At 47.4% G+C, this 14,000-nt stretch overlaps 1 protein-coding gene across 2 annotated transcripts in view; it reads left to right on the forward strand.

Moving 5' to 3' along the window:
• RAD18 (RAD18 E3 ubiquitin protein ligase) overlaps nucleotides 1-10,415 on the forward strand; it is a 31,809-nt gene extending 21,394 nt beyond the window's left edge. The window contains exons 12-13 of one of the 2 annotated variants that reach the window (XM_051788692.1): nucleotides 6,816-6,878; nucleotides 9,341-10,415. In XM_051788692.1, the coding sequence (XP_051644652.1) occupies nucleotides 6,816-6,878; nucleotides 9,341-9,449 (172 nt within the window). In that variant the 3' untranslated portion in view covers nucleotides 9,450-10,415. The remainder of the gene's footprint in view (nucleotides 1-6,815; nucleotides 6,879-9,340) is intronic. The other variant, XM_051788693.1, reaches the window with a different exon arrangement.
• Nucleotides 10,416-14,000: the final 3,585 nt, after the last annotated feature.

Here is a 14,000-nt window from a genome sequence, read left to right on the forward strand (position 1 = left end):
AGTGAGGTGGTGTCTTCTCCCTGCTTAGTGCCAGCTTAGACCAAACATGGATGAACTTGGCAGTGCCTGTATCCTGCTTCACAGGATGGGTGCTGGGCTGTGGGCACAGATCCATTCTCTGTGTTCCTGGATGCTTGGTGGCTTGAGGGATGGAGCTCAAATAGTATTGTAATGACTTCATAGGGGGTTGATAGTGTAAATGTCCCTTTTGGGACAGAAACAGGGAGGGCAATGTCTGGGGTATCAGGAGTACATTTGGTGAATTCCTTCCAGTGCATCACCTTCCCTTCTGCTGCAAGCTTTATTTAGAGAGGTCCCAAAATGGATAACGGCCCAAGTCTTTTAAGTAGTATTGCTGTAAGGAAGTGTGACCCCAGTTTCTGGAGGAAAAGTGAAAAAATAATTGACAACAAATACAGAATAATTGGGTTTTGATATAAAAGCAAGAGAGCTGATTTGGCTATCTTGTTGATAAAGGAAATGAGAGGAGAATGCAGGTCAGCATTACCAGGACTAAAAAGGTTTAGAAGTGGGAGATAATCAGAGGAAGTAGCTCGAGGTCATCAGCTGAGCTAGGAGTGACATTTCTCAATTTCCCACCCCTTACAGCCATAGCACTCTGCCTCTTCCTCCTTGTTCTGCAAATATTAAAAGTAATGTAGTGCTTGGCTTTATTGTTGGTTATGAACAGATCAATCTAATCAAAAAGTTTAACAGAAACTAAAGAACTTTTAAAAAGCTGTCACGAGGGTTCCCTTTCACAGATGGAAATGTTGAATGGTGAGTGAAAACCTGGGGAGACACTGGAAAAGGAAGATCAGGTCGGGGGTTAGAGAGCATCAAATTGTACATGTCTCTGTTTTACAGGATCAGGCTTTGCTGCCTGTTTCCATTTGCTTGAATAAATGGGAGCATACAGTAAATATTTGTCAGTAAACAACAATATGCTGGCTGGCAGAGCACTGTGTGGAGGCAGGAAAGGTCGTTGCTGCCCTTGCAGAGCATCACTGCATTTCTGTTTGGCCTCAGCCCTGCGTTATAGACCAATAAAGCCCTTCCCTTCCCGTGGCCTTTCCCCTCTGTGCTGTCTGTGTCTTTCTGCCTGAACTGGTACTGTAAAATTGATAAACACAGCATATCAGTTTATTTGCTGTTCCATATGTAACAAGCCGTTAAGGTTAGTGTGGGATTAGTTTTATCTCAGTTTCTCAGGATGCAGATGATGACAGTTTTTCCTTCCCTGTGGTCAGGGAACTGTTCTCTTGGTCGTTTCTTTACCTTTACCACAGGGCCCAGTGTTCTGGGCTCCTGCAGCCCTCACACATTGTCATACCCCATTTTGGAGTGTCTCCCGTGCAGGTGTGTGGGGTCAGAGCAGATTCCTCAGCCCTCAGTGGGGCACACTGACCTGCAGAGCTTGGGTGACCCTCTGGTCTGACCCTGCACAGGGCAGAGGCAGCTGGAGAGGCCCCCTGAGCCTTGGGACATCACACACTGCAGCTTCTGCTGCTTTCCATGCAGCCCCTGGCCTTGGACTGCTCAAAGAGAGATGAAAACTCCAACAGTGAAGCAGTGAAAGCTCAGTGAAGTGACAGATGCTGCCTGGTGAGGAGGGAAGGCCCCTCTCCCCTGACCACCACGTTCCTCCTGCCGCACTGCACCTTCCTGAAGAGCGCTTTGGAGTGTTTACCTGTGTCTTCTGAGAAACAAAGATTACAGGGACCACCCCTTCTCTGAACACTTATGGAAAGGAGTTAAATGTGCTTTTTGTCTTGACTGTGTTCCTTGGTAGCTGCTCTGAAGGAGCAAAAGGGCTGATGGCTCAGTGCACTGCCCAGGGCTTGGTTTGGCCCTTGGAGATCTCTTGGGTCCTGCTGTGCCCGTGGACCAGCTTTGGACCACACAGTTCCATCCAGGAATGAGGCTCATCCTCCCAGCACACTGCTCAGAGGTCTGGTGTATCCAAAATAATTGTATCAACATTGGCAGGGCCCCTAACAAGTAGGTGTAGTCATATAAACTGCATGAAAAAAGATGTATTTGGTCACTCTGGTTATTGTGGGGCTGATATCTTTTTAATTGTAGTGAAAGAAATACAGCACAAATCAAACAATGATTTATATGTTGATGCTTTGAGTAGCATTGTGCTATTGTACTAAGTAATGGTTTTGTGAGGCTTGTGTTTTATTTCTGAGTATTAAGAGGATATCCTTTGCCAAGGGTAAATGTTTTTCACATTGAAATGTCAAAACTTGAAATATATTCAAAAATCCAGATCTGCATGCTGTGTTCCTGTGAGGAGAGCACTTATAAATGGAGGTCTGGTGCTATGATGGGACAAGGATATCGAGCAGCACGTTGAATATAACAGAACAATCTGCAACTTGGAGAGATGAAATGTCTGTTCTGCAAAAAGATGCTTCAAGAAAATCAGTAATTCTTCTGTTTCCTCCTTCATAAGGCCTGTCCTTTGTCAGTCTCATATCAGTTGGTCAAGATAAGAAATTCATCCATTGTACACTAATCACTGATTAACTGATACTATTCAAAAGTTGATGCTTTAATGGAGAAGAGTTTTACACCTGCTGGAGAAAAGATCCAGGGCAGGAATGGAGGTTGCAGCAATGGAGGTTGCAGCATCAGCCCAAACATGCCTGGGCTCTGCAGAGATTGATGATCCCACCAAGAGAGCAAACTGTGCGTAATAGATAAACACCAAAACACAGCCGGGGCTTTGAAAGGGTAATTTTTCAAAGCTCTGAAGTCACAGTTACACATAAAGCTTCCACAGGGCTGCAGTGCTCCATACAAATAGTCCTGTGGCGTTCTTTGACTTCCTGGGACTGAAGCCAAATTTTGCATAACTACTTAAACAATAGGGAAATTAGAGAAGAAATGAGAGAGATGAGGAGGGACAATGATAAGCCGGTTAATGAGCTATGTAGAGGAAATATTCCATTACAACTATTTTATGTAATGGGGATAATACACAGTTTTTTAAGCAAATTATTTCTCTTAAAACTTTATGTTAGAGACAAATGCTGGTTCTTGATGACTAGAGTGAGAGACTTGAACAGCAGATAAAATAGAACACTGACCTTATCTGAAGTACTGAAACATGATGATTTAGTTCTGGAATCGTGGTGGGAAAGTGCTACCTGCACAGCTTGTGTAAATGCCTCTGCTGTTGGGATGCCCAGAGCCACTGCAGTGTGTGCCAGGGGAGGTTCATGCCCAGGGGAGGGGCCTTGTTTGCAGGATGTGTGGGGTTTTGGCTGTAAGCTCAGGAGCCATTGATCAGGATCCAGGGTCTGGATTTAATGGGTCCCTTATCCTTGGATTTATGTGCTTTGCAGAATATGGGCTTTAGTTCAGCAGCAGCAGAAGAGGCAGAGATAGGAGCTGTGTTTCAGTTACCCAGGAGTTCACTGGATGGCAGCACTCCTCCCAGACCCACCCAGCAGACGTTGCTTTGGCAAAGCTGGCAGGGTGGAGTGGTTGGAAGGGCTGTGTGAGCTCCTCCCTGGCAGTTGCTGCAGTCTGAGTTCAAAGGCACCACCGTCCTGCTCCCTGGCCATTGCTGTCAGATGAGAGAAGTGTATGAAAATGTGTTGATTAGGGCAATAACTGCCTTTTTCAGTTCTTCAGTACATTTTTGACTTAATAAATCTTGCACTACTTTGGCTCAGAGATGATGTATATCACAGTGTTAGACAGGAGTGTTTGATCTGTGGATTTTGGCCTCAAACATGGGTTCATTGTGGAAGGATGATGATACTTCTCTGCTATGGTGTTGATTCATACTTTTTTTCCCCAAAACTGTGAGCTGTAACAAATTGCAGGAGCTGTGAGGTTTGGTGGAGAGAGTCCCAGGGACATCATGACAATCAGTGGCCTCAGCTGGGCCTGGGGGAAGCAATTACATCCAGCCTGTGTCCAGGAAGACATGGGTCTGTGATCGAGAGCTGTGGGGTCTGGACATCTGAGTCCTGAAAACAGGAGTGCTGGTCTGCAGCGCTCCTGGTGCCTCAGCCTCCATGGCCCAGCTGCTGCCACGCTCCTGAGGGAAGGAGTTCAGATAGAGCCAGCAGAGCTTTCCCTTTTCCAAAGGCAGAGCCTCAGAGGCATGGTTTTGGGCTGCAGAGGATACCATGGAAAGCCCAGGAAGCCTGGAAAGGGTAAAGGAGAACAGTGAGAGCGTGAGTGGAACCTGTGTAAGGTTTGGTTCAGACGAGAGCCCTCCTCCAAAGGCAGGACGATGAAGCCACGGGCGCGTGGTTTGAAGAGGAGGTCCTGGGAAGCCAGGGAAGGCACTGTGATGCACAGGTAATCTTGGATATCACCCAGTGCTTGGGCTGTTCTAGCAGTGAGCTCATCCAGTTCATCACAGGCAGGACACAGTGGAAGCAGGATTGCAAGATGGAGAAAACTATTTTACCTCTCCTCAACTGGGCACTCACCTCCAAGTGACATTGGCAAAATGAGACAGGCTGGAGCTCATTTCTCGTGCCAGCATTGAGGGGAAATGCCCAGGGCTCGTGCAGAGGCACGTCCCCGAGGCAGGGCAGGATGGATGGGAAGGGCACTGGCTGCTCACACGAGAGCTGTGTCTGCCCAGCACAAACAGGGTCAAAGGGCTGCTTGCTCCTCTCGGTTCTAGAACAAGACATGTCACTCACACTTATGTCAACTTTTTTCTCTCTGTCTGAGAGTTGTGTGTTTATCTTAAAAAAAAAAAAAAAAAAAGGAGGGGTGGAAATCAAACCCCACTGATGGTCAAGAAAGGAAGAGCTGACTCTTGGCTGATTGTCCATAAGGGCTCAGGGAAACCAGTCCTGCAGGAACTGGGGAATGGCCTGACTCACTGAAGCTGTACTTTTCCCAACATGGGGCCTTGAATAAGAGCAGAAACTGAAACCTCTCCTCACCCTGGCACCGGATGCTGGCTGCATCTCGAGCAGTTCAGGTGCAGAAATTTAATGGTTTTGCTGTAAAAATTGACTCCTCTGGAAATGATCTGTAAAATCTTGGGAGAGTAATGACCTTTAGTAACGAAAAGGACAGAAAACCTTGTGGGAATTTGTCTTGGATTTGGAGTCTGAATAAAGTCTGATGATGTTTTGCTGTGCCTGACCTCAGTGTAGGTAGGTACCTGTGGGGTACTGAAAAGGCAGAAAATACCGAAGAAATTAACAAAACTGTTCTAAATTCTGTGATCTCTGTGACCCCTCTGGGCTAAAATGTATAGAAACAACCTCCACAACAAGGCAACTGTTTGGTTTTTAATTCATATTCTTCCACTTCAGGGCTAATCATTAAATGCAAAGAGGGGGGAGGCGTTTTCTTCAGGGGATGAAAAGAATTAATTTAAAATATGAATTCACTTGGTGGTCAAAACTGTTTTTGCTTAGTTGGTAGTGTTTTTTGATAATTGCTTTTCAACTGTGGCATATTTAAGTGGGTTTTTTTTAAAATTTTCAGACACTTTTGTCTCCTGGCACGTGGCAGAAAGGTGTATAATTACCTCAGCTCCAAATCCTGCCTTCCTTGGGCTTTGTAACCAAAACTGGTGTCTGGGAGAGCCGCGATGCAGAGAACTGCTTCAGTGGGGGGCTGCTGGGGAGCAGTGGGATGTTGGAAGGAATCCTGAAACAAAGAGCTTTTAGCTACAGCTGGGAAGTTCAGAACCCTGGTTTGTACAGTTACTGCAGCCCCTCAGTGTCTCGTTGCAGTTAGGACAGAGCAGTTAATTGGGTTCTCTGGGGACCCTCTGGTGGCCCGTTCACAGCTCCACGTGTAGGCCAAGGGGGAACTCGCTCCAGGACATTTTGTGCTCAGTTTTAAAAAAATTTGGTAGGCAAAGACCAAGGATTCCACATGAAAATTCTGAACAAGCAGTATTGGTTTGAGTGTTAGCCAAGTTTTCTCATTTTTATTGTTTTGCGGTGGCAAACGCGGTGGGTGATAAATGATGATAATGCTGCGGTTTTCAAGGCAGGGGAGTACATCATGTTCAGGCCTCAAACCTGTTCTTTTTCTATTTTAGGGGACTAAAAGCACACAAATAGCCCCACTTCTTTTTTTAAATGTAATCGGAACATCAGAGTAGTTTGGAAATATGATAATAACTCATTCCCTGGGAATCCAGTTTGTGCACCAAAAATGAGCTTTTGATGGACTTTTAATTCTGAGAGTAAAAACAATGCTGAGCTTCAAAACTTTCCCCATCCATTTTTGGTGTCTTTTTCTATTATATCTGTATGACTGTATGTGCACGAGTTAGAGGGTCCTCTAACATGGCTCTGTTTGTCCACCTGAATTCCTGTTGGTGGTTCTGTATTAGTTATTGCCACAGTAACAGCTGATGACTCTCACTTCAGAGAGCAGACAAAATGGCAAAGGGTGAAAAAATCCTACCATCTTCTAGAAGTTGTATATCATTTATTGATTTATTGAAGAAAAGCTTCTAGGAAAGAAATGCACTTTACCTACACTTTACCCACCAAAGCATCTTGCAGATCCTCTCCAGTGAAATTGCCTGGTGCCTGGGAATGCAAAGCTGTTTAGATACCACTAAGGAGACACGAACAGAGAGAATTGTCTTGTGTGTTAAATAATGACATTGAGACCTGGGAATAACTAAAAATTAAGCAATGCAGAGACAGAAGTTCTTGACCTGTCCTGTAGGTTGAAGTTATTTCTCATTGCCAGTGCTATGAGAGGGGTCGGTCTCATCCACAGGTTCTGCTACCACTGCCAGTCGAGCCCTGCTGTGTTGCTAAAATAATTTACATCTGTTTTATTTTCCCCTTCAGCACCAATTCGGACATTTTGGCAGATGTGGAAGAGTCTGAGACGTGTTCAGTGTCCTCTGACAGGTGAGTGGAATATCCACACACTGAAGTCCTTGCGACGGGTTTAGATCAGTAGTTTGCAGTTGGTGGAATTCTGGAAAAGCAAATGCCTCTGGAAAGTCAGGTACTTGGAGAATCCTCACAGTTGTGGGAAGCAGGATTTTGTCAGTGAGTTTGAATCCTTGAGAAATAATACCTGGATGCTCTAAGAATCCACAGATGCCCAATTGAAGATTATTACTAAGGTACACGAGTATAAATATATATTTTAATTGAGAAAAAAATGAGGAGACTGATTTTTATGGAAAATTCAATCTGATCTTCTGTTGTATTTGAAGTTCCACTGTTGGCAGAGCTGTATATAAGGCTGACAAGTTGAACATGCTGGAATCGAGCATCTGTTTTGAAGTGGGAAGAGTTCTTGTTGCTAAGACATTAACATCTTACTTCTTTAAACCAAAAATCCCCTTCTGTTACATGTATGTGGTCATAGACTGGGATGGCTCTTAAAACTCCCTATTAATGGCTGTGGAATTCAATCCAAGATGAGAAATGTTTGTCCCAGTTCAGTGTGTGTTTAGCCATGTCCTGCAGAGACCTTTTTCCCTGTGCTTTTAAAGTGTTCCGCTGAGAGACAGTTTGGAGTTAAATGCTCTGTAGTTTGTTATTAAAATAGTTGACTTCCTTTCTCTTTGAGTGAAGAACATGCCTGACTCCATTAAAATCACCTCTAACTCTTCCTTTCTGGAGGCTCAGTAAGCAGCAGCTCCCCAGCAGCACAGTGCTGTGTGTTAACCAGGCTCACTGTGGCAGGACACCTCACTGCTCTCAGGAGAAGGCATTTGCTCCATAAGCTGAGTCCTTCAGCCACAGTCAGTCTTTTTTCTCTGGTCTGTGGCCCCCATTCCCCAAGTTGAATTCTCAAATCATCTCCTGTTCCCCCCATGAACTACAGTTATTTATTACTCTGTGCTGTTGGCAACTTAATCTTTATTGGTGGACAAGTAGGTGTAAATTCAGGTTGAGAAACAGTGAGGTTTTAATCCCTCACATATAAATTAAGTTCCTGCTCCTGAGCAGTGTCTTTGTGCAGCTAAGTGTTGATAGTGACCTGCTCCTGGCAGCAGCTGTGGATGTGAATAGTTCTGTTGATGCCAGCGTGTTGCTGCACATGGCATGGGACAAGTGCCTGAAACTTGGCAGGTTCAGGGCTCCAGGAGATCTACATTCCAAATTGCCTCAGGCAACAAGTGCTTGCTTAACCCACTCTGGGGTCTGCAGGTGACAGTGGCAGTCTGTTAGTGATGGTTTGGGGAGAAATTTTTGTGACAGTGTGAGTGGGGAGAGCTGGACAGGGCCATGGATCCACGTAGTCCCTCCCTTTGGCACTCAGGGTACGCGTGTTCAGTCACACTGCCGAGGTACCAGCTGGATCTGGCAGAGCTGGGATTCACACAGATCTCCCTGGGTGTGGTTAGTGGTCTCAGGGATGTGAGAACTCCATTTCCATCGTGGTACAGCTCTGAAACACGAGTTGTTCCTACTAATCTCTTTATTATATCGTTACCTGTCTCATGACAGTCAGCAGATGTGGACTTGGGCATCTGAGAGTTTTCCATTGTTATTTTCATTTGTGAATTCCCAGTTTAAGTTGAATTAATAGTCCCTGCAGGATGGATTCAGCCTAGCAGATGGTATAAAACAGAGTGTATTTATAAGAAATGTTTAATTAGCAAAAACTGTTGACAGATGAGCGGCATCTTTCATGTCAACAATAAGTGGAATTTTAAGCTCCAAGGCTGAATGATGGAAATCAGCTGCTTCATTTAAATATGGCTAATTTAACAATTTTTTCTTTAAAATTAACTCTGTGACTAAAAAGAAAACACTTGTTGAGTTTCCAGTGGAAAATTCTTTGTCCATAAATGAGGAGGGTGTCTGCAAAGCTGGGAGTCCTGTGCGCTTTCGTTCAGGGGTAACCCTGACCAAGCCCTTGTCCTGTGCCTGGGTGACTGTGCCCCCAAGGAGGACAGTGACTCAAGTTGGCATTTTCTGATAGAACATCATCATGGTTTTTTCTCAGCACCAGGGGCTCTTCTCAGTTACGGACAAGGAATCTGGGAGGTTGTTGCTCCTCCTTGTATTCCAAACTGGTTCCTGGGGACAGGAGGAGAGGCACCACGACACTGGGTTTGTGGGTGTTGTTATTTTCTTCAGCTGAGAAGGCAGAGCAATATTTCCCCATCCCTGGAATTGTCCAAGGCCAGGTTGGACAGAGCTTGGAACAGCCTGGTCTGGTGGAAGGCGTCCCTGCCCATGGCAGGGGGGTGGGATGAGCTGAGCTCTGAGGTCCTTTCCCTGCCCATGGCCAGGAACACGTGCATATGTGGTGCCCCTGTGCTGCTCCCAGCGCTTCAGCAGGGTCATGCATGCTGTGTTTAGGGCACTTGCAACTCCCTTTTTTCCTTATTTTCCTTTTTTTCCAGCAGCAGCAGCAGCTCCCTGGCTCTGACAGTGATCAGGAGGAAGTCGCAGCGGCCGCGGATGCCGGAGAACGATGGAGTTCTTCCCAGGAGCAAGCGGAAGAGGAGCTAGTGCTGCAGGGATGGGGAATCCTCAACGCTGGGAAACACTGCTTGGCTTTTTCCCATCCTCAGTGTGTCTGAATACTGAGTAAAGCGCTGAATTTATGCATCACTGCCATTCCAACTGCCTTAATGACAAGGCTGGTGGGTTTGTCCACAGCACTGTGGCCATTTACCTTTGAGACTGGGCCCGGGGTGCCAGAGCCCTGTGGGAGCGTGAGCTGGCTCCTGTCCCTCGTGTCCCCTCACCAGTGCAGGACTGTGTGTTGCTGCTGTTCCTGCTCATACCCCGTGGAAACTCCTGGAAGCAGCTGCAGGACAGTGTTTTGCTTGGGGTTGGGCTGGTGCTGGTGCCCCAGTTCCCTGGTGCAGCTGGGGAGGTGGGGGGAGGCAGAGGGATGCTGGGGGATTCTGCTCTACAGAAATAGGCTTTTTTATATATGTCTGTGTCAAATTGCTCGGTATTATGTTTCGTTATTTTGGTTTGAAGTAGTGAAACTGGAAGGAAGTTGGAAGGTCATTGGACACAAAGTATTCTAGCTTTAAAATAAATAGTAACATTGAAAAGTCTGGTCTTCCTTGGAAGGTAGTAGAATTTTGTAATGAAATAAAGCAATGCAAGAAGATGAAAGTAAATCTGAACACCAGGGGACGTTTTTAAAAATATGGCTTGTAAGCAAAATACATCCCATGAAAAATACTCACAGGTGCTTCTGCTGAGCCCCGAAGCTTTGGTCAGAGCCCATCAGGGGAGCTTGGCAAAGAAGGCACAAAATCTGGGTAAAATTGAGAGTTGTGTGCCAGTTGACTTCAGACTGTAGCTGGGCCTGGGTGTTTGACTTTTATAAGTATTCCTCCTCAAGCTGTTGTTCCCAGGAACGTTTGTGTTTGGAACGGGCTGAATCACAGCAAATATAAACCATCATAACTGCACAAGGTGAGGAGGGGCAGAGGCAAAGCAGGAAGCTGATTGCGTTTGTTTCATTTTTACTAAAGAAAACCTTTTGAAAGAAAATTTTTGGTGTCTGTTCTAGGGCTGCCTTTTCATCACAGTAGCTCACACAAGGCATTGAAATTGGGTGCAGTTGGCCAGGGAGGAATAAAGATGTTTATGTGTGGAATGGCCATGGAATCGATGTGGATGGGGTTTGCATCAGCTGCTGGGTAGCCCCGGAAGGGTTTACTGGTGTGGTTTACTTCTGTTTGAGTTAGCAGCAGAGTTTTCTTTAATATGGTCACGATGTCCCCTGTCACACACAGAGAATAGCCTGGGAAGGCTCTGTTAGTGCTGCTGGCAGATAAACCCTGAGCTGGGCTGTCAGCAGTGTGGTTTTGCTGCTGACAGAGCCTAAGGGAGCACGTGCCCACCTTGCCTAAGCTCAACCTGGAAATGGCACACCAGGTGCTGCTCAAGGTCCTTACCTCGATCTGTAGGGAAAATTGGGGTCCTGCAATCTTAACTCCCAGGGGCTTCTGCCTTCAGTCCAGGGAACGGGCTGGAAACGTGTCGGATCAGCGGCAGATCCTTCCTGTCTCCCAGAGTTAATTTGCAGTTACTGGCAGTAACTCCTGAGGTGAGAGAAAAATATGTTTCCCTACCCAAGAAGGAGAAATAGTCTAATTTAGTAAGTACGGGCTGGAAAGTACTCAGAAAAAATCAGTATTGGGCAAGTGCCCAAGGGGGAGTGAACCCTCATGAACCGAGTCCTGGGGGTTCTGTTCTTGCATCCTGGTGCCCAGGGACTGGTGGGGGGTTCTGTCCTGTTGTCCTGGGTGCCTGAGGGGCTGGCAGGGGGTTCTGTCCTGGCATCCTGGTGCCCAAGGGCTGGTGGGGATTCCGAGCAAGACAAGAAACAGCTCCTGGACAGCAGCGTCACGGTCTGACTGTTGTGGTGACCTCAGGATATGTCCCCTGTGGCTCTTGAAGAACCCAAGGAAGAGTGTTGTCCTTGGAGCTGTGCTCAGAATGTGTACAAAGCCATGAGCTTTGGGAATGATGTTTTCCTTTGCTCATTCAATCACACTGTGGTTTCTCCAGCAGGGCTCAGTCCCTCTGTAGTCCCTCCTGGAATCCACTTCCAAGGATTCCTGTCTTGGCAGCCTGGGCAGAATGGGGAGTTCCTGTGGTTCCTAAAGCACCTCGTGGTGAAGAGGTTGGTTTGGGTTCAGAGAGCCCTCAAACACTCCCATGGTGGTGTGTTTGCTGTTGAGTTTGCAAACAGCCCTTACCCTTCCCAGTCTGGGGTTTACTGGATGACAGCCTTGCTGTGCTATGAGAAAATGCTTGGATTTTCATGGGGGTGTTTTGCCTGCTGGAATGCAGCTCAGACAAAGGAAACCTTGAGAGGAGCTGCCCTCCAAAGCAGTTCAAAAGGCACCTTTATAAAAAGGAAAGAAAACACTCTGAAATATTTCTCAAAGTTTAACCTTTTTATTAAACTCCCTGAAGATTTTGGAGCCTGAATGTCAGCCATGGTCCCAGACAGCATAGGCAGAGACACACTGAAATACTCCCCCCAATGTGGTCCCAGCAGCACTGGCAGCTGTCAGACACCTCAAGTGCCAAGGGATGGGGACAGGAGGGTGACTGTGCTGTTATGTCTCACCTGATTTCTCATGGATTTGGGATTTTTTTTGCTGAGTTTTTTTTTAGTGTTGCTACTTGGAAAAACTGCTTGGCTGCTGTATTTAGTGCCATTGATAAGAGCAGCTGAAGGAAGTGTGTTTATTTCAGCAAAGTCCTTCATGGCTGAAAGGAAATGACTTGCAAGTAGTTAAAAATCACTGAAAACTGACAGCAACTCACAGATTCATTCACTGCTGACATGTGATAGTTTTTCTCATAAAAATTCTCTACTGCTCCTCAGAAAAACCCCTTGCCATGCACAACTGGGCAAACTGGGAAACCTTTGGTGTTAGAGCAGCAATAATACTGTAAAGAGCTTTCTCCAAGTGTTGGCAAAGCAGCTGCTGGTGCGTGGGGATGAGCAGGACACGAGTCCTGCCCCAGCACTGTTCCCTGCACTGGTGTGGCTGCAGGTAAGGCCACTGACAGTGAACTGAAGAGCTGCTACAGGAACTGGGGCGTTAAGATAGCGAGACAGTTACTTGGTGTAGTAGGAGAGAGAAAAGCCATGACACGTTAAATATGGATGTAAATCAAACTGGCTCCCTGACAACCTGTGGAGATTCATTATTTTATATCTCTTACTGTTGAACTCACCATTTAAATCCAAATTGGTGACCTTTACCAGAGATGGGGCTTTTTCCCCTCCCTTTTGTAAGGAGCTGTGAGTTGGTGCCAGAGGTGGGTGATGGTGTTTGTAGAAGTGACAAATCTGAGCAGGGCGTGTGGATGTGACACAGTGGTTGAGGTGTTGGGGGAGGCTGCATGGAGCAGACACACTGGACAATGTGGAGACTTAGGAAAAAGTGTGCATTTGATGGTCCTATGCCTCATTCCCACCCTGACAGAGCAGGTGCCCAGGTAGGATCCTGCCAGACACAGCTCCAGGGCCAGCTCCAGCCCCAGGCGAGTGCCAGGGACTGCCAGGTCTGGCCTTTGCTGGGAGTGGCTGCTGATCCCCTGGGTGCCATAAATGACTCTTGCTGCACATCTCCCCAGCCCTGAATTCGCAGAAATTGGATAACGTAAGGGAAAAAACAACAGCGAGGAAGGAAACGCAGTGTCCTCCCCACGCTGTCCTGTCCCCTCGCTCCCCTGGGCGGCTCCTCCTCCGTCACCAAGTCAAGGGGCAAGTGGGAGCAGTTGGGGACTTGTGAACAGCCGGGCTGGGGACAGCAGTCCCAGCACGGAGGAGCTTTGCAGTGGTGATGCACAGTGAGAGGCTGGGTCGTGTCCTCCTGCCCAGCGTTGCCGTGGCTGAGCTGCGGCCCCAGCGAGAGGGGAGGAACCCCACAGTGGTGGGGTTTGAGTAATCATGAAGTTACTGCATTCTCCTTGCACCTTTTCATGACTGATGTTTGTTACATCACCCACAGCATGTGCCTTGTGCTGGGAGGAGTGTGGTGTTGCAGGGACCCTCCATCCCACCCTCTGCCAGGGATGTGGGATCCTGGGGACCCTCCATCCTGCCCCACTGCGGGTCCAGCCCCTCTGCAGCCATCCCCAGCCAGCAGATCCCTGACAGCTGTGGCTCCCTGGGGAGTTGGGAGTGGGGAGAAGCTCCTGGGGGGCCCATAGTGGTGCTGGCAGCCGGGCTGGGGCGATGCCAGGCTATGTGGGGGGGCTGCCACTGGAAGGCTTTGGGAACGGCTGCTTTGGGCGGCGAATCCATTCAGAAGGAAATTAATTTAGTCACAGAGCAGTCCCTCAGGCCAGGGCAGGAGGGCAAAGCTGGAAACAAAATAATCACAGACAATAAAAATGTCCTGTTCCCCCAGCCCAGCAGTGGAGCCATGTGAAAGACAGCGGTCCTGGGAATGGGAGAGAGCAGGACTGGAGTCACCCTGACAGGCACGGGGCTCCCTGTGTGCTCTCACCCCATGTCCCCCTCCAAATCAAATAGCTGGGGGTTACCTGGTTTTGCTTCAGGGATGG

Source organism: Manacus candei, unplaced genomic scaffold (assembly GCF_025592945.1).
Source record: "Manacus candei isolate 608988 ecotype Guabito, Panama unplaced genomic scaffold, ASM2559294v1 h1tg000025l, whole genome shotgun sequence".
NCBI lineage: Eukaryota > Metazoa > Chordata > Aves > Passeriformes > Pipridae > Manacus > Manacus candei.